This window comes from Drosophila sechellia, chromosome 2R (genome assembly GCF_004382195.2).
Source record: "Drosophila sechellia strain sech25 chromosome 2R, ASM438219v1, whole genome shotgun sequence".
Lineage (NCBI taxonomy): Eukaryota > Metazoa > Arthropoda > Insecta > Diptera > Drosophilidae > Drosophila > Drosophila sechellia.
In genome coordinates, this window is record NC_045950.1 from 13,118,820 (window position 1) to 13,138,684 (window position 19,865).

Sequence of the window (19,865 nt, forward strand, 5' to 3'; positions counted from 1 at the left end):
CGGTCCAATAAATAGGTACGTTTCTGAATGGTGGTTTGTCTACTTTTAAGCTGACTTAAATAAACGAAAAGGCTTTGGCCATAATGCTTACATTTTTGTTTTATTAAAAAGTTAAGTTTTGGGATAACAATTTTATAAACTCCGATTTACACACATTGTCTTAAGGAACGCACGTACGAAACATATTTAGAAGCATTCTAAGCGATAAATAAAAACCAATATCTTAGCTAACTTGTATATACGTCAAGGTACCATGTTTGTACCAGTTTTAGGTACTGAAGTTCGTACCGAACTGAAGCTCTTTTCAACACTGGCAGTTATGCGCTCTTTCTCGTCATTTCATTCCAATTTTCAAGCTGAAAAGAAAAGAACGTCGTGTGCGTGTTAAAGGCGCGATAAGCGAAAAAAATAAAAACATTTTTCGTAGCTTTGTGGAATATACGAGTGGCAATACGAGTGCGTTTTAAGTAAGTGCGTGGCGAAAGTGGCGAAGCAGAGAAAGAATGATGCGCAACTCGCTACGCGTGAGCTCACTGCAGCAACAAAAGCAATAAATAAAAAAAGTGACTTTTACATGCATTCCGCGCACCCACACACTGGCGTTAAATTTATACATATTTAAGTGCATTTGTGCACGCTCGTCAACGGGAAAAACGTTTATTCGCGAGCTTGCAATTGCCAGGAAATATTGTACGCAAATTTGTCTAAAAATGATCTCTAACCCATCGCACGCAGACAGACGCAGCGCGCTTATAGGGGCATCGCATGTATGACGGCATATGTGTATTTATTTTCCACACTCGCCCATCGGTGGCAGTGAGTGTGAGGGAACGACGCGCGTGTGTGAGTGCGTCGAGTGCTGAACTCTTGAACTGCAGTACATGGCTTTTATTCGATTTTAGGGATGTGCGGCTTGGTGGAGCGGGAGGCGATCGAATTAATGAGTACATGATAAACAACTGGACGCTTTCCGAGGCTCCGAATCGCTTGTTTTTCTCTAACAAGTGGCTTGCGGCAGCCATATTGTTTTGCCTTTGCGTTTGCGGCGATGATCGCACTCGCACCCCCACACACACACACTCAGCCAGTCAGTCAGTCCAGTTTGTGTGTATACATATTTATTCAATTAAATATTTGCGTTTAATTAAAGAGGAGTGAAACTGCAAGAATTGATTTATTTAGGTAAACAAACAGTGAGATCAGTGCAAATTCGAAGAGAGAGAGAGGGAGTCTTTGTTTTTCTTTTCGGGTTTTCGTCACGCTAATTGAACAAGCGATTAATTGAACAATCAGCTGTTCCAATGGAAAATACGCAAATCTGGAAACGATCGCTGGAATTTTCCTGCCTGTGTGTCCGCTCTGACCCATTAGTATAGCATTAGTATTTCAATTTTTGGCCAAAAACTTGTTTTCCCCCAACCCCAAGTCGTCATCCATTAAATGTTTCGTGAAAACTAGTCAGCAAAAAGCACAACAATAAAACCAGCAACAACTGCTGCCTGCGAGTGACAGAGAAACCAAGAGATTAAGAGAGAGAGTGACAGAGAACGAGCGCGGCGAGAGAGCCATAGCCATTGGAATATGTATGGCTTGCGCGTGAGTGTGTGGGTGTGCTGTTCAGTTATCTGTGTTGGAATAAAAACAATGAAATTGCAAGGAGATTGCTGCCTGCATTTGAACCCTCTCCGAGCCGCCCCATCCCTCTTAACCCTTCACCACCCACTTAAAAAAAAAAAAATGAAAACAAATATTTTAATGTACATGCATTAATGTCCGAAATGTCTTCAAACGAATTTTGTGTGCCCACAGGTTTAAGTGAAAAGTAGCAGTGCAAAATATACATACACATATCAAAACCCATTGGAATAGTGCAACCAAAAAACCATAAAACAGAACTAAAGCAACGAAAATCGAGGCAATTAAATCACTTCTGGATTCATTTCGGCCAGATTTTACTAGCTAACTTAAAAATAGCTGCCGAAAGCATTCCGCAACCACTGCGCTGGTGACTGGCCCGAAACCAATGCGAACAATACTCCACGAAATCCTCTAACTTCGAGTGGCTTACGCATGCCTTTGAATTTGCATCTTCGCACCCGCACAGCAGCCAGCAAAAGCCATCGCAGGAAACCCTATGGATGACCCATCAATCAAAAAACGGTGAGTTCAACTGCTCCACTGTCTCCATGCGCTACAATTTCCCCCACTTTCCACTTTCCCACTGGTTAAATTGCTCGCATTGCGATAAGAATTTATCTTTTGTCCTCGAGAGACTTAATAATTGTTATTTTCGCTCTTATTCGCAAGCAACAACCGATTATACATACTAATAAATATACAAAATATACAGTATAGAGGCAGGTTTAATGCAAATTTCAAAGGCAGTGTCAACTGGTTGTGGGGATTGAATAATTTTAATGAAATCTCGAAGTTATGTGTGCGAGTAGAAGAAGATATTAGTCACCCAAAAGGGTAGAGTTTTTACTTATGAAAGCAGCTTTTAAATTCTTGACCTAAGTGCTCTACTATAAGTTAACATATTAGAGATACCCTTAAGAACTAGAACTTATGTAAGATCGTTGGCTAAATAGTGTAGCAGCCTTTAAGAACCCTCGAAATTATATTCAAATATTCAGTATATAGGAATTTTACTACATTTTAAATAGTTTTTAAGCCAGTTACAGATGATTTAACTGTGCATTAGATCACCGATCAACTTTTGTAAACAATTACTAATTCATTTGACCCGTGATTAGTCAGCAAACGTTGTTTGAAAATCGCCAATTGACGAGGTGAAACTTTGCGCCGTCTCACAGTTCTGAAACGCACTGTGTTTGCTGATTGTTTATACCAATAGTTCCCCCAAGCTTGGGGTTGTTTTTGTGCGGTTTCGACTGCCAAACGGATGACTTAATACATATATACGCGCACCAACTTAGGGAGCGGCCAGTTTTCACATTTTACCATTTATTTCTTTTATTGCCACCGAGGGAAGTTTTAGCCCAAATAGATTGGCAAAACCAGTGACTTTCTAAGCATGCTTGTGTGTGCATTTGGTGGTGGTGTCTTAACCACGAATTGTATAATATACCCATGCAAAATGATTTAAATCTATTAACAGCTCACCACCGCTGGTGTTGTCGTCTAACTTGTGGGCCTTAACAGGTTTTATGCCAGCCCGCCAACGGGCTGCAGCAAGATTTCCTCAAAATAAGGCAGCTAAATTTAGACAGAAAGAGAATTCACTTGGATGAAACGGAGAGACATGCTATTGACATGGGCCAATCAGTCAAAAAAGTTAATGTAAACATTTGATTTTTGGAGGTCTTGCCCGCCTGCCCGGCTGTTATGGAAATAACTCATCATAATGATGAATTCACCAGGCGGGAAATGAGCTTTTATTATATTCCGGTATATAAACGGGTCCGAAGGTGGTACACACTGTATACTGGGACATATGTACATATGTGTATCCATTCCATTCACATGCAAAATGATCAAATAAACGGCAATTAAAGTGTATCTATTCTTCTGGCTGATTTAATTTTAGCTCAATTAAAAGAGACCCACCAGCGACGACAAATCGCTTTGGCTTTGGCCGTGACTTTCGTTACATGTTTGTCGCATTCACGGCGAGGTCTTGATTAGCCACTAATCTAGCTATCTGCTCTTTAAAACCCAGCATACCACATGGGAATCGTTGGCGAAGAGCAGAAGCAGTTCCGCCATGAAATTATTCAGCATTGATTACCGCTCATAGATGATTGAGCTGGCAATCCGCTGGTTCTATTCAATGCCTGAAGTCTAGCATTTTAAGGGGTATACAAACTAACTAGCTAATCAACCTTCTGGTTTAGTAAAGGAACAATAAAAATGAGCACAATAAGCACAGAGGCGGTAGTCACCAAATCAGTGTGTATAAAAAGGCGATAAAAGGTTTTACAAGATTAGTAAAATGGTGCTGGTGACAGCTAATCTGAGTAAATGAAGATAAAGATTTGATAGATAACCGATGGATAGAAAATTAGTCACTCATAGCGAAGACTTTAAAACAATGAAAATATCCACAGCGATATTTCTTATTGAAAAAATGGTTGCTTTTCTGCAGTCAGAGATCAAGATGGAGTTCATATTATGCGAGCATTGTTTTAATTACACTTGAGCTTATCTGAATTAGTTTTAAATAAGAGTTTTTAATAAACTACATGTATATTTTGTTCCGTCAGGTTACTAGATTTATATACTGACGAACATGAATACGATGAGGTTCAGGAGATACCAGAAGAGTCAAGCATTCAGCCCCCGGAGACATCAGCGAGCCATACCAGCACGAACGGATCCAGCCACTCAGGAACTGGAACTGCAACTGGACCAGGAGCAACATCTGCAGGCCCGTCAGCGGTTGCGCCACAGTCACCAGCAATTGTTGTGGACTCGGTTCCCGAGCTGCCAGCGCCCAAGCAGAAATCTGTAAAGAACTCGAAGAGCAAGCAGAAGCAAAAGCAGTTGGCGAACAAATCGAAGATTCCACGGTCTCCTTCGTTGGCGAGCAGCCTAAGTAGTCTGGCCAGCAGCCTTAGTGGTCACAGGGATCGGGACAAAGATCGGGACAAGGATCGGGAGAACCAGAACGCCGTGCCGCCGCAGACGCCGCCGTTGCCATCGAGCTACAAGCAGACCCAAATGAATGGTGACTCCACGGCTGCAGCTGGTGGTGGTGTTTCTGCCCCAGCCACGCCCACCGCCGCCAACAATAACAATGCGAGCCACAACAACGGCAGCATAATGGGCGGGGGCGTGCAATTGAATCAATCGGACAACGCCAACCCCGTTCTCCAGGCGCCGGGGGAGCGCAGTAGCCTCAATCTGACCCCCCTCTCCCGGGATCTGGGTGGTGGCCACACCCAGGAGTCCACGACGCCAGCGACCACGCCGACTACGCCAAGCCTAGCATTACCAAAAAATTTTCAGTATTTAACCCTGACTGTGCGAAAAGATAGCAACGGATACGGGATGAAGGTATGTGCCTATACATTCATCTCGGAGTGTAACCCTTTTCTTTGTTATGGATATTTCAAATTTAACGTAACACGTTAGAATTTACTGGCAATAAAAAGTGTCATAAAGCTTTTTTGTAGGCTTTAACCTTTATCTTGGGCAACAAATGCCTGTAACTGTCGACTTTAAAATGCCATTATAATTGATTTAACATTTAAGGGTGTTCTCTTGGCTATAAACTTGTAAATTTACTGTTGTAAAAAAACAGCTGACATAAAAAAAAAACATATTTTTACATTTATCTAAATCATTTACAGGTTTCCGGAGATAATCCTGTCTTTGTGGAGAGCGTTAAACCCGGAGGCGCAGCAGAGATTGCAGGCCTGGTTGCTGGCGATATGATACTAAGGGTGAGTAGGATAAATTCACCTAGTGCACCAAGTTCTTATGTTCTTGACCACTAAATTTTAGGTGAACGGCCATGAAGTCCGACTAGAGAAGCATCCAACTGTAGTGGGTCTAATAAAAGGTATGAAAACATAGTCCTTACAAGAAAGCAACCAAATTTATATTGTCTAGGTGATGGTACAATAAATTTGGTCAATGGTCTGAGGAGATTTGGTTCAGGGGATTTCTAGGTAGAGGTTTCTCGAGGTGTCTTTCGGCACTGTTTGCAGGATTTGATGGGCTCCGAGCGGGCTTCTGACTGGGGTCCCTCTCCACATCTACACTTGGCTTCACTGCTAGGTATTCTGGGGCACTTGCGTTTGTTGTCCTTCCAATTCTCCGCCTGACGTTGCTTGCACTTGGCGCACTCACACGGTGGCTTTTTGGGTAATCGTGGCTCGTAGATAAAGCTATCCCTGTTCCGGTCGCATCCTGGTGGAATCAGAGGAGCCTTCGGGCAGTTCTTGTCTTTACAATGCGGTGGCACCAGTCCGGGAGGTCTGACCAGAGGAGTCTCGTCCAGCTGTCCCTTGGATATCGTTATTTCTTTCTTCTTGGACTGGCTTTCCTTAATGTACTTTTGAATGGTTTCGTTGAAAGCGTTGACAAAGCTTGGCACTTTCTCCAAAAACGCAGCCAGTCCAGCGGGAAAGACGCTTAGTAAGTCGAAAACCGATTTAACTAACTTGTTGTAGTAGTAGACGCCAAAGAAGGACCATTCTCCTTCCGGTGGCGGCCTCGGCGGACATATATTTAGTTTACGTCGCGCCCGATCGGCGTAGGGTTCGATGCGCTCCACGGTTTCATCGTACACATCCTGCGTCTTGTTTGGCGATTCCCACACGCCGTAGTTCTTGGTGACCATTACCACAGCATAGACAACGCCCGCTCGCAAAATCAGGCCCACAACCATTTTACCTAGCTTCGGAAAGCCGAACTCCTTGTGATGTTTCCTGTGTGACCTCGAATTTTAGACAGCCAATGCCAGGGTGTTTAGGATGGCACCTTTTTGCCACACGTTAAGTCGTCCTTAATCTTGGGTGATCGCAGTGCTCGCTTTGATTTCGTTTGATTGGAAACATGCATTTCTCGGGGAATGGTTTCAAAGAATTGTGCATTACTGCTCTCCGAAAAGATTTCGCCATAACGTTCAGGACGATAATCTCCATAAAATTTCGATATCTCCGAGTCGTTGCTACTTTTGAAACTTCTCCTTGGGCAGTCAAAACCATGGGATAGTATTTTCTGGGTCTGTATCTTAAAATCCTTAGCCCAGTCGGGCATCCGAAGGGAGAAATAGAATCCCCGCTGGAGAGCCACACTACAGTTGTTTGCAGCCACGAAATTGAACTGGCTTTCTCCAAGTGGGGAAGGACCCATTGATAGATTCTCGGAGGCTGCAATGACCACCTGCTCCTCGGGCTTAAGTTGACTCACAGACATGCCTATTCCGTATATATAGTCCAATAGAGAGTTTAATTTTGGAACTAAATCTTTTCACTTTGGTTACAATCTTAGCTTGACCCTTGATGTGGACGAAAATGGTTAGTCAAAATTTTTAATGCATTTTTGACTTTAGATTTCAACAGAATTTTGAATATTGTTCAAAAGTTAAAGGTTATGTTTACTAAGTTTTGGAAAAATTCGGAACCATTAATTGCAGAGAAGTAAATGGTTCAGTTGAATTCTGTTGCAATTCATTTTATAGATGCTGACTTAAATATAAAGCTCATTTATCTCCTCTGAAAAACTGACAGATCCTAGCGCCAACCGTTTCGAAGGTTTCGCTCCAGTAGGACGGAATCCCTTTTAAGACCCCCCATGTGTTAGAAAGTGCCTCGCCAACTGTTTTGCTTAGGGGCTTTGGTGGGGGCTCGCAGAAGGTGCCTTTGGGGCAAAACTTTTTCTCCAAATCCTCTTTTTTCTTCTGGAGTTCCTTGGATATGGTGGCACCAATATCTGTTCCCTCATCTGACTTGTCGTTTGAATTTTTCGTCTCCAAAGGTTCTTCTCCTTCTTTACCGAGTGTACTGTTTCTGGCTTCGAATGGATCCTCCCAAACTCCTAGTGCTTTGACCAAGTAAATGGTACTAGAAAATAGCACAAGCTTAATGAGCCTGTTCAAAATCATTTTGAATTTGAAAAAGGAAATATTTTGAATAGATTATTAGAAAATTTGTGGAAAAATCCAAATAAATATTAATGGTTGACAAACTAATCAAAACTTCTTATCATTTATCAATTAAACTTTTAAGCCTCGACAACTGTTGAGCTGGCGGTGAAGCGAAGTCAGAAGCTAACGCGACCTTCGTCAGTATCAGTGGTAACGCCCTCGACACCCATTCTCTCTGGACGAGATCGTACCGCTTCTATAACTGGGCCACAGCCGGTGGACGTAAGTATCTGAAATGGTAGCCCTTAGATCATCCCAATTTCATTCGTTTTTAATTGCAGAGTATTAAGCGTAGGGAGATGGAGACTTACAAGATCCAGACCTTGCAGAAAATGCTGGAGCAGGAGAAACTAAATCTGGAGCGATTGAAAAGCGATCAAAATAATCCGAGCTACAAGCTATCTGAGGCGAATATCCGTAAGCTGCGCGAGCAACTGCATCAAGTGGGAGCCGAGGTGAGTGAGGGAATATTTCTGTTGGGTGTATCTATTTGTACTTTAGGAAATCTAGGAGGTCAGCGAAATCTCTATAAGCCCAGGAATCCTGTCCCTTCCGAAACATTATATTAATGCCGCAAGCAGATGCCAAGCAGCTCTGTTAACCCAGCTAATAATACAATCTAACAATGCTCTTTCGCTGTTCGTAACCGTTTTGAGTTTGAGTTGATCGCTAAATGAAACGAGAGTTCCAAAGGGATTCAGTTGAAACCGATTGATGCTACATGATCTCTATCTTTCTCTTCCATTTCGCGGCATTCTAACGCACTCCCATGATGAAACCCTAACACAGGATGCACCGACTGTTAAACTTCAGGCGGCCGCTGGCAATAAGAACACAGCATTACTAACGCCCAACCAAATCCAACACTTGTCCGCGTCCGCCACTCACAGCAATCAGCAATTCCATCATCTTCACCACCACCACAATCTCCACAACAACAATTATCCGCCACAGCAACAGCCAGCTAGCACCTCACCCGCATTCCTGTCCCTCCTGCCGCGTTCCCTTTCGTCCTTGTCGCTGGGCACGCGCAAAAATAAGACCGAAAAGGACCTAACGACTTCATCTCCCTTTGGCCTAACGACGGATTTCCTGCAGCAGCAACGCATGAGCCACCAAGCGGAGTCAATGTCTCAATCGATGCATCAGCACACCAGCACTCCGACCTCGCAGCAGTTCTTCCATCCGCATCAGCAACAACATCGCTTTAAGGAAACTGGACCGTCGTCGAAAGGCAAAAACAAGTTCCTGATTTCGAGGAGTTTGATCGAGGAGGATGTGCCGCCACCACTGCCGCAGAGGAATCCGCCCAGGCAGTTGAATTTGGACCTGAAGAACGGAAACGCGTCGCCGGGCGGGTCACATCTGGTGGCTCCCGTTTCCGATCTGGATCGCGCCACAAGTCCCCAGTTAAATAGATCCCAACAACAGCAACTGCCTAGCAGCACTGACAACAGTCCGAGCAATGCCAAGTCCAAGCGGTCCAAGATCAAAACGAAGGCCTTATCGGATCCTAAGATGTCCACCCAGATGTTCCTGCAAATGGAATCGGCGAGTGCAGCTGGAGCAGCCGGAGGATCCATTGAGGTAGATGGGGGTCCACCACCGCTACCGCCTCGCTTGCCTGGCATGATGACAGAGGATATGAGCCGCGGCAGCTGTCAGAATCTCGCTCAACCCAATTCCGTGGGCACGGCATTCAACTATCCTCTGGTGTCCACAACAACAGCGGTGCAGAACGATAACCTGAACATTGCCTTTCCTTTGTCCCAACGACCCAACATTGTCCAGCAGCTGCAGCAATATCAACAGCAGCAGCAGCAGCAAATGAGCGGTGGCCAGGCCACAGGCGTAAGTAGCCAACGAATCACTCGATCTCTTTATCTCTCTGCCAAGAAAAGCACTGCCGAAATCCTAACCTTCTAATTCTTTATTTCTTACACCCTTTTCATTCTCTAACATTTCTCTGTTTCATGCTTCTAATTAATTAATTGACGCCATCATAAGTTGCGAATGTTAATAATATTACTTTTAATTAGCTTTCCGCTAGCTCAACTAACAGCAAACGAAAACACTTTTGATTATATATAACAATGAATAACACGCAGGAAATTCTTATTTTGGGAATATTATTTGCATCGGAGATGTAGATTTTGAAAAGCTATTTACAGGTTAAATTACTTCTTATTTCATGTGTAATTTGGGCCACATATTTTTTATCCTGATAGTTTCATTTCTATACGCTTCTACCTTCACAGGCTCTGGGACAGACTCCGAATTTGGGAAAAAACAAACATCGACGCGTTGGTTCTTCACCTGACAATATGCATCCACGTCACCCGGGTAAGATAAAATTGGTTTTACCTTTTTGTAATGTAATGTAAACCTGAATATGAAATCATTAACAGATCGGTTAACGAAAACTACTTCGGGCTCGTGGGAGATTGTTGAAAAGGATGGCGAATCCTCCCCGCCCGGAACACCACCACCACCATATCTATCCAGCTCCCACATGACCGTGCTGGAAGATCCGAATGAGAATAGTCGTGGAGCATCAGCAGCCGGACCTGGAGTCTTTATCGAGTCGCATCAGTTTACGCCGATGGCGGGAGCCTCTTCTCCGATCCCGATATCCTTACATTCCGGCCACATGCATGCGGCCCAGTCGAACGATACGCAGCAGGAGATCATTTCGATGGAGGACGAAAACTCGGACTTGGATGAGCCCTTCATTGACGAGAACGGACCCTTCAACAATCTAACTCGTTTGTTGGAGCCCGAGAACGTCACTTTCCTAGCCATCTTCCTAAACTACGTGATCTCAAACTCGGATCCCGCGCCACTTCTGTTTTACCTGATTACTGAGTTGTACAAGGAGGGCACCTCCAAGGACATGCGGAAATGGGCCTACGAAATCCACTCCACATTCCTCGTGCCACGGGCTCCATTGTCATGGTATCGCCAAGATGAATCGCTGGCCCGCGAGGTGGATAATGTCCTGCAGTTGGAGTATGACAAAGTGGAGATCCTACGGACAGTTTTTCTACGTAGTCGAAAGCGGGCCAAGGACCTGATCAGTGAGCAGCTACGTGAGTTTCAGCAGAAGCGCACCGCAGGCCTGGGAACCATTTACGGACCCACGGACGACAAGCTGGACGAGGCGAAGACGGATAAGCAAAAGGAGCAGATCATCGACAAATATTTAATGCCCAAACTTCATGCGCTGATGTGAGTATGCAAATGTATTTAGCTTTTGTATGTATTTAAACATTTACCTTTCCAGTGAGGATGAGAACGGTTTACCGCCGGAGGATGTACGGAAGGTGGCGTTGTGTTCTGCTCTTTCCACCGTCATCTACCGTATTTTCAACACTCGTCCGCCTCCAAGCAGCATCGTTGAGCGGGTCCACCACTTTGTGAGCAGAGACAAGAGTTTCAAGTCGCGTATAATGGGCAAAAATCGCAAGGTAAGACATTTGGAATGCTGTATTTATTCTAAATTATTTTTGAAATAAAAATCGATCACCCTGCAGATAAATGTTCGTGGTCATCCATTGGTATTGCGTCAATACTATGAAGTGACGCACTGCAATCATTGTCAGACGATTATCTGGGGCGTGAGCCCGCAAGGTTATCATTGTACAGGTGAGCATCTCTCTTAAATTTGCTTTTGAATTGAGTATATTTTCGACTTCCGTGCTGCAGACTGTAAATTGAACATACACCGTCAGTGCTCCAAAGTAGTGGACGAGAGTTGTCCCGGTCCCTTGCCCCAGGCAAAACGTCTCGCCCACAACGACAAGATCAGTAAATTCATGGGTAAAATTCGACCGCGCACCAGCGACGTCATTGGAAGTAAGTAGGAGAATTTTACACTGAATCGGAATTAAATGATTTATATTCTTCTTCTAGATGAAAAGCGAAGTCGGCAAGATGAGGAATTGGATGTTGAGTTGACTCCAGGTGCGTTAATTAAACCCAAAATCAAACACTGAATTACTAATACAATTCTGATATTTGTTCTTTTTAGACCGTGGTCAGACGTCGATTGTGCGTCAACCCTCTGATCGGCGACCCGATGCGAACATATCGATAAGGTCGAATGGGAATACCTCCTGCAACACTTCGGCGCTGAACACCACCGACCTGCAAAGTTCTTTTCACGGCAGCTGTGCCAACGACAGTATTAACCCCGGCGGTGGAGCCGGATGCAACATGGATTTGTCCACGAGTGTGGCGTCAACGACTCCGTCAACCAGCGGATCCGTGGCAGCAGGGTTGAGTGCGTTTGCCGAGCTAAACGCCCTGGATACAGTGGATAAAGAAGCGCGGAGGGAGCGGTAAGAATATTTAATGTTTAATTATTTTCCGTTTAATGAGATACCTTATCATCCGCAGTTACAGTCAGCATCCGAAGCACAAAAGTGCGCCAGTCTCCGTGAATCGGTCGGAATCCTACAAGGAGCGCTTGTCCAACAAGAGGAACCGCAACAGTCGCCGCAAGACCTCTGATCCAAGCTTGTCGTCGCGTCCGAAGTAAGTTTAAGCAATCGATTTCGCTGCCATCTAGGATGAAAATGGGAAGTCCTGACCTACTGTCTTTATTTCTTGTCCTCCTTCGCCGTCTCAGCTTACCAAAGAAATTCTTTCATTCCATTGTCATTGGCTGAGCCACTCCCTAGATCCTCTCAACTAAAGCATTTTCCTACGCCTTTCTGTGGCCGCCAAGTAACCGGATATTAATTTTACTAATTAATGTGAATTGCGACGCACTGCAATCAATATATGCTGTCTGCTTTCCGTTGTCGCGTCTCTGTGGCGCAAACTTTCCACAGACTTTCCACTGCACGTTTATTCTAAAAGATTCGCTTTAGTTTGAGTTTTTAATTAAACTATATTCAAGTTGGCAAGGATATGATTAACAGACAATGCATTAATATGTTTTCATGGAATTGCACCCGCTGGGCCGTCGACCAGGGTATCCAGCCTTCGACTTATCATTACCACAGACATCGTCTAATGTTTACGGTGACCATTACCGCATACGTATACGTTTAGCAGGCACTGTGGATATGATAGTTGATTAGACGCCGGCATTGACATCGATTATATTGTCCGCCCCGCTTTTTGCAGCGCAATGTAGGTTACGCCAGTCCGCTCCCGACCATGTTAGCCAATGCCAGCTTGCGTCCTGGCTTCCAGCTATCCTCGTTTCTTTGCTTCCTGTTGACAAACTGTTTGAGCAACTCCTCCCGACATATTTTTCTACCAACACCTGCCAGAACTGCTGCCCTTTCAGTGGCATTTCTCGCTTTGGAATTGACTCATCGGTCCGACACGGAACGCAATTGAAAATCAAAATAGTGGCAATGGAAAGAAACATTCGGTTTAATCGCAGTAAAAGCTTCAAGACGACCCTAAACTTTAATAGCTTCAAGTAAATCAATATTTTATTTGAATTTTGATGTGTGATCCCCAATTCTATTAGTACATCACAGAACACTCGTGATAAAGTCACTCATGTAAACGGAATTATTCTTTGGTGTAAATCTAAAAATAGAGCTTTCGGATGTTACACTTATAATTCTGGGGAAATGTGTGCACATATTCAAATCGATCGAAATTGAACACATTCGAAATGATCAAAATATACAACTGCTAGTTTTATTGACAAGAAGACCTAAAGCATTTTTTGAATTTATTTGTTTTTAACTTTAAGTTTACATAATCGCATTTGCGCTAGGCTTGTATATCTTTTTTTTTTCTGAGCACATTGGTTTTATGATACCTTAACGAACACATTCAATATTGTTTACTTTTCTTATCTTTCAACGCAGTGATGAGCAAATGGACTTGGGTCTTTCGAATGCTAACTATGTGGCCAGTTCGAATTCTAGTCTCTCTTCAGCTGGCGGTAGCGAGAGTCCCAGCACGTCAATGGAGCACTTTGCTGCAACCGGAGCAGCGGGTGGCGTTCAGGTGCCGCCAATGGGATTGAACCAGAACCAGCATCCCCATCTGCTTATCCAGCAGCACGCCCAGCAGTACTGCCAGCAGGATTCCTTTCAGGCAGGTTTGGCAGGGGCCGCTGGGAGCAGTGCAGTTAGCAACTCTAGTTTCTGGAATGCGGGCCACCCATTGCCTGTAGCTCGTTGGACGCTGGAGAGCGAGGATGAAGACGATGTGAACGAGGCGGACTGGAGTTCCATGGTGGCCGCAGAGGTGTTGGCAGCTTTAACGGACGCTGAGAAGAAGCGTCAGGAGATTATAAATGGTAAATTAATCCTTACATCTCTATTTAATAAAACAATACTGTATTGCTTTCTACTTAATTATTTCTAGAAATCTATCAAACTGAACGCAACCATGTGCGCACCCTAAAGCTGCTGGATCGATTATTCTTCCTGCCACTCTATGAGAGTGGATTGCTGTCCCAGGATCATTTGCTGTTGTTGTTCCCGCCCGCCTTGCTGTCGCTCCGTGAGATTCATGGCGCGTTCGAGCAGAGTCTTAAGCAACGACGCATCGAGCATAGCCACGTGGTGAACACCATAGGGGATCTGCTCGCTGACATGTTCGATGGTCAGTCTGGAGTTGTTCTCTGCGAGTTTGCGGCTCAGTTCTGTGCCCGCCAGCAAATCGCCTTGGAGGCACTCAAGGAGAAGCGCAACAAGGACGAGGTGCTGCAAAAGCTATTGAAAAAGTCGGAGTCACACAAGGCATGTCGCCGCCTCGAGCTGAAGGACTTGCTGCCCACCGTGCTGCAGCGCCTCACCAAGTATCCGCTTCTGTTTGAGAACCTCTACAAGGTGACCGTGCGCTTGCTGCCAGAAAACACCACCGAGGCGGAAGCCATTCAACGAGCAGTGGAATCCTCTAAAAGGATTCTTGTCGAGGTCAACCAGGCAGTAAAGACAGCGGAGGATGCTCACAAGTATGTGTCTATAAAAAGGGTACTGATTATTTATATTAAATAAATTTTTTATTTATTTTAATAGGCTGCAAAACATTCAGCGTAAGTTAGACAGATCCTCCTATGACAAGGAAGAGTTTAAGAAATTGGACCTGACCCAACATCACCTTATCCATGACGGCAATCTGACGATCAAGAAGAATCCTAGCGTTCAGCTACATGGACTTCTGTTTGAAAACATGATTGTTTTGCTGACCAAGCAGGCAAGTTTACAGTCACAGTAACTTTTTAAAGACGTGATTAATTAATCGTTTACAAATATTTCCTTAGGATGATAAATATTATCTTAAGAACTTGCACACACCGCTATCGATCACCAATAAGCCAGTCAGTCCCATTATGAGCATCGATGCGGACACTTTGATCCGGCAGGAGGCGGCTGACAAAAATTCCTTTTTCCTCATCAAGATGAAGACATCACAAATGTTGGAGCTACGCGCGCCTAGTAGCTCCGAGTGCAAGACGTGAGTAATCCCTGCATTCCATCAGTTAGTCATTTCTTAATTCTTCAATGCTTTCTCGCAGATGGTTTAAACACTTCTCGGATGTGGCTGCTCGTCAGTCTAAGAATCGTTCAAAGAACGCATCAAGCACCCATGACACGAGTATTAGTGATCCAGCTCTCGCCGCTATTCCGCATTCCAACACCAAAGAGTCGTTGGAGTTGAGCACCGATACAGTACAGCCATTGGCTGCGACAGCCACATTGACTACCACACCTTTGGCCCCAATGTTGCCTATAGCCACGGTTACACCGGCTCCAGCGACTAATAATAGTAACGTTAGCTCTCTGACTGGAGTTCAGTTGCGAAACCCTCAACGGGATGCGACAGCAAGTGAATCTGATGCGGATTATGTAAACACACCAAAGCCGCGTTCGAGCCAGAATGAAGTTAATCGCACTATGTCCATAAGGAGCACTGGGGAACCCATTCAGAAGTATTCGGCAAATGGGACGGAAGCAAACGACGTTACTTTACGACACTCTCAGTCGACTAGGGAATCGGTTAGACCAGGATCTACTGGGGAGGAGCGAAACTCCACCTATGGCATGGTTGGAGGTAACTCCAAACGCGACAGCGCCAGCATTGTCTGCTCGAACAACTCGAACAACACGCGCACCCTGCTGATGCAGAGCCCCTTGGTGGACCCCACGGCCATTCAGGTCAGCATTAGTCCAGCTCACACAGCGGAACCTGTGTTGACACCGGGAGAGAAGCTACGCCGTTTGGACGCCTCCATTAGGAATGATTTGCTGGAGAAGCAGAAAATCATTTGTGATATCTTCCGTTTGCCAGTGGAACACTACGACCAGATTGTGGACATTGCCATGATGCCAGAGGCGCCGAAAGACAGTGCAGATATTGCTTTAGCTGCTTACGATCAGATTCAAACCCTGACCAAGATGCTGAACGAGTACATGCACGTGACGCCTGAGAAAGAGGTATCAGCGGTGTCCACGGTGGTTTGTGGTCACTGTCACGAGAAGGAAAAGCTTCGTAAGAAGGTGGCACCATCCTCATCGTTTTCCTCATCACCACCACCGCTGCCGCCTCCCAATAGGCAGCATGCCCAGGCTCAGGCCCAGATACCGCCATCGCGGCTGATGCCCAAACTACAAACTCTTGATCTAGACGAAGTTGCCATACACGAAGACGATGACGGATACTGTGAGATCGACGAACTGCGCTTGCCGGCGATTCCGTCCAAACCACATGAGCGACCAACAACGCCACTGGCTCCGTTCAAAACTGAGCCGAAAACTTCACAATCTGTTGTTATAGATGCCTCGAAACGTCAATCCACTGATGCCGTTCCGGATGGATTACTGGAACAGGAACCACTCGAAGGCGATACGACGGAGACCAAGGTTGAAGATAATGAAGTGAAAACTGTGCCGTCAGATAAGCTAAGTGAATCATGCAATGAGGAGATGCAATGTGTGGAGGCGGATATCACAAAGGAAGTGGCAGATCCAACGACCTCTAAGAATGAAGCAGCGACAATAGCATCGGTGGATGAATTACCAAGTCAGAGCCGGGAGATAAAATCGGCTGAAAACACAAGCAAATCCGTAGCTGACAAAAAGGAAGACAACGAGGAAACCGTAAGTGTACAAAATATTTTCAGTGTGTGACAAGTTATCTTTAAATTAATATCCTCCTACAGATCGAAGAAGGCGCGGTAACCACGGTCGATAGCTCCACTCAAACATCACCAACTGAAGCTCTAAAAGAGACGGATAAGTTAAGTGGAGGATCGAACAGCACCTGTGGGCCGAATCGCATTCAGCACGCCAGTGTGCTGGAGCCGAGTGTGCCCTGCCATGCACTCAGCAGCATTGTAACAGTACTGAATGAGCAGATTTCCATGCTTTTGGTAGGTTCTAACTAATTTAAGCCGAGATAAGCACTATAACTTATATTTACCTAATAACAGCCAAAAATTAACGAACGCGATATGGAAAGGGAGCGATTGCGTAAAGAGAATCAACACCTTCGCGAGCTTTTGAGTGCGCTGCATGATCGACAGCGAGTTGATGAAGTAAAGGTAATGACTCAAAATAAATAAAGTAGAATATCAGAAATGTTGATGCTGTGCCCTTCCGCAGGAAACTCCGTTTGATCTAAAGAAGCTGATGCATGCTGAGGATGTAGAGTTTGACGATGATATTGACGCCATTTCCAACAGTTCGCTGACGCCAACGCCTACGCCGATTCCCAAGGCATCACCAAGCGCCAGCGGCCAGGTACAGACAGCGGAAGCCATGAGGATTACTAGCACTGAGGATGAGGAATAGGAAACTTGTTTAATTTTTTTTGTATAAAATACATATTTGTTCTTGTTTTTCCCACACGCATTTGACCAATTGAATTGGCGGCGTCTATGTTTTACGAGTAGCCTTTCTTAGAGCATGCCTTTTACTACTGTTAATGTAGCTTCATTTGTTTTCTTAAAATATTATGTATTCCACAAGAGCCGATAACACTTTAAATTAAGTCTAACATTGTCCCCTCGTAAAACTAATTAAATACATATATATATGCATATTATCGACTTAAAAAATATCAGATAAACACACAATGTTTGATACATTTATAAAGAACAATAAACAACATAGTTATTGAGAAGAATAACGCAAAAATGTTCATATACATATTTTTCCCGTAAAGGGAAAATAAAGTGAAAAGTAGACACGTTAGTGCGGCCTCACCTCCTCTAAACGAGTGATTCTATAAATAAGTAATCATTTCGTTCGAGCTGTGCACGCAATTAGCAAAAGTACTTAGCAATACGACAGGGCTCCTGAAAATGAGGGATATTCCTCAGCCAGCAGCACTGCAGAGTATATTTATAATTGCTCAGTGCGTTTTAGGTGAGTAGACGAACGACAAGCCACGACGCCAATGGCAGAATCACTAAATTACTTTTCTCGCCAGGCAATAGACGTAATCGATGCAAGAATTTGGCGAAAATATTCAGCAGGCTCACGATGAGAAGTTGGGCAGGTAAGTTCAAATAGCTTTCTAAGACAATAGTTAACTTGTATTTCTGTGTAGGCATCTGGTGGCGAGTATAGGGATCGAACCGGGCGATACCATATTGGAGGAGCGACCTTTGCTGGTAGCTCCGCACTGGGAATGCCATCAGCTGAAGTGCGCGCAGTGTCTTCAGGAATCGTATGTGATATGCCGAAGGTGTCAGGTATTTCCCCTTTGCATGGACTGCAACCAGCATGATGAATTCGAGTGTGAGTTTTTCACCAGCGGAGCAGGAAAAGCCCTCTGCAAGGATATTCTTGTGAAGAACTTTGGAATATGTGGACTCTTAAAGCTCCTTCTTTTGCTGGAGAATCCTAGTACGAAAGCCGATTGCCAAATGCTCATCGATGTTCCTATAAATCTGAGTGATTACCGCGACGGAGAAGGAATGTGGCAAGAGCACGAGGAGCTAGTGGTGCGTCCATTAATGGAGAGTGGCCTAGCGGATGTTCTACCCACTCAGGGACTAAGTTCGGATGCACTTCACGCCCATTGCATACGTATCGACAGTAATTCCTTCGAGGTGACCGCAAAGGATGGTGATACCTTGAAGGGAGTTTTTGTTTGGGGTGCTACTTTACCGCACCACTGCGTTCCGAACACGGTGGTGGCCTTGGATGAACAGTTCAACATGAAGCTATATGCGGCAGTTCCCCTGCAGCCTGGCGACATTATCTACAACTCGTACACCAATCCTCTGATGGGCACCAGTCAGAGACAACATCAACTGCGTCTAAGTAGGAGACTGGAGTGTACCTGCTCACGTTGTCTGGATCCCACCGAGATGGGCACCCACATGAGCAGCCTGAAGTGCAAGGAGTGCGGCGGATTTTCAGTTTGCGAGATTGATTCAAACGGAAAACTTGGAGACTGGCGCTGCCCGGATTGTAGAGCCCTGCTAACAGCGGCCGAGGTCCACGAACTACAGGCCGAAGTGGGATCTGCCTTAGTAGACGCCATGGGTGACCTGCAGGTCTACGAAGCTCTGCTCACCCAGTACGGGCCACTGCTCCATCCCAATCATTTTATGCTACTGGACATCAAGCAGAACATTGCTAGTATTTTGCGAGCGGCTGCCTTAATGAACTCCATGGACCAGCCGTGCAAGAAACTTCTCGCCCGCCGGGTGGAACTCTGCTCCGACTTACTGCCCGTGTGCCGGGCTGTGGTTCCAGGCATCTCCAAGCTGTATGCCATTGGTCTGTTTGAGTACTTGCTAGCCTTGGTGGAGCTGGTAGAATTTCAATTTGCCGAAAGTGATCTGAGCAAAAAGGAATATGTGGTAAGTAAAGTAAAAACACTTTTAAAATTGAAATTATTAAATAAATGTATTTTACAGGCTCATTTAAGGACCGCTAGTCTGGTGGCCACAGAAGCAATGGACCTACTTCGCTTTGAGCCGGAAAACTCGGCAGAAAGCTATCTTGCGGACCGGATTTCGATGGAGCTGGAGCGGATTGAGTCCGATTTAAAGAAATACGGCAGATAATATCCCCACTTTAGGTATATATCTTATATCCGCTTGTAGCACAGCTATGGCAATTTTAAATTTAAAACAAATTTGATTAGTCGAAGGGAAGCGAACACAATGCGCTCCCTTCAGTTGTTGCCACTTTTACATTGTGTACCGACGACATGGTTCAACGTTTGGCTGGGTGGGGGAATCATTGACCAAGAAATAAATAAAGAATTGTCGTTCAATTAAAAATAAGTTGCCAGCATGGCGCTGGTT

At 44.9% G+C, this 19,865-nt stretch overlaps 5 protein-coding genes and 1 long non-coding RNA gene across 8 annotated transcripts; 2 read left to right on the forward strand and 4 right to left on the reverse strand.

Annotated features, from left to right (window-relative positions):
• Positions 1-81: 81 nt before the first annotated feature.
• On the reverse strand, positions 82-667 carry LOC116800464. Its single transcript, XR_004361416.1, has 2 exons — positions 575-667; positions 82-356 (listed from the first exon to the last, which is right to left on the reverse strand). It is a non-coding gene; the product is annotated as an uncharacterized LOC116800464 (long non-coding RNA).
• On the forward strand, positions 344-17,725 carry LOC6609537 (rho guanine nucleotide exchange factor 12). Of its 3 annotated transcripts, none has more exons than XM_032715589.1 (24): positions 344-467; positions 1,810-2,160; positions 4,227-5,019; positions 5,316-5,408; positions 5,470-5,527; positions 7,701-7,840; positions 7,900-8,073; positions 8,408-9,469; positions 9,877-9,961; positions 10,027-10,846; positions 10,902-11,085; positions 11,152-11,263; positions 11,324-11,473; positions 11,531-11,581; positions 11,649-11,958; positions 12,017-12,154; positions 13,456-13,892; positions 13,961-14,552; positions 14,617-14,794; positions 14,862-15,055; positions 15,117-16,698; positions 16,761-16,970; positions 17,031-17,141; positions 17,203-17,725. In XM_032715589.1, exons 2-24 carry the CDS (start codon positions 2,135-2,137, stop codon positions 17,389-17,391), a joined length of 7,689 nt encoding a protein of 2,562 aa, XP_032571480.1. In that variant the 5' UTR covers positions 344-467; positions 1,810-2,134; the 3' UTR covers positions 17,392-17,725. The 3 variants fall into 3 exon arrangements, with proteins under 3 accessions (XP_032571480.1, XP_032571482.1, XP_032571481.1); XM_032715590.1 differs by having other exon boundaries at positions 346-456; XM_032715591.1 differs by lacking the exon at positions 8,408-9,469 and having other exon boundaries at positions 345-467.
• On the reverse strand, positions 5,545-6,410 carry LOC6609538. Its single transcript, XM_032715603.1, has one exon. It carries the CDS (start codon positions 6,356-6,358, stop codon positions 5,633-5,635), a length of 726 nt encoding a protein of 241 aa, XP_032571494.1. The 5' UTR covers positions 6,359-6,410; the 3' UTR covers positions 5,545-5,632.
• LOC116800462 lies at positions 6,414-6,901 on the reverse strand. Its single transcript, XM_032715604.1, has one exon. The coding sequence runs from the start codon at positions 6,886-6,888 to the stop codon at positions 6,439-6,441; it is 450 nt and encodes a 149-aa protein (XP_032571495.1). The 5' UTR covers positions 6,889-6,901; the 3' UTR covers positions 6,414-6,438.
• Positions 7,157-7,622, reverse strand: LOC116800463. Its single transcript, XM_032715605.1, has one exon. It carries the CDS (start codon positions 7,574-7,576, stop codon positions 7,175-7,177), a length of 402 nt encoding a protein of 133 aa, XP_032571496.1. The 5' UTR covers positions 7,577-7,622; the 3' UTR covers positions 7,157-7,174.
• A 103-nt stretch (positions 17,726-17,828) lies between the features above and the next one.
• LOC6609540 (SET domain-containing protein SmydA-8) lies at positions 17,829-19,844 on the forward strand. The gene is made up of 4 exons (XM_002034187.2): positions 17,829-17,967; positions 18,032-18,100; positions 18,152-19,415; positions 19,473-19,844. The coding sequence occupies exons 2-4, from the start codon at positions 18,048-18,050 to the stop codon at positions 19,620-19,622; spliced, it is 1,467 nt and encodes a 488-aa protein (XP_002034223.1). The 5' UTR covers positions 17,829-17,967; positions 18,032-18,047; the 3' UTR covers positions 19,623-19,844.
• Positions 19,845-19,865: the final 21 nt, after the last annotated feature.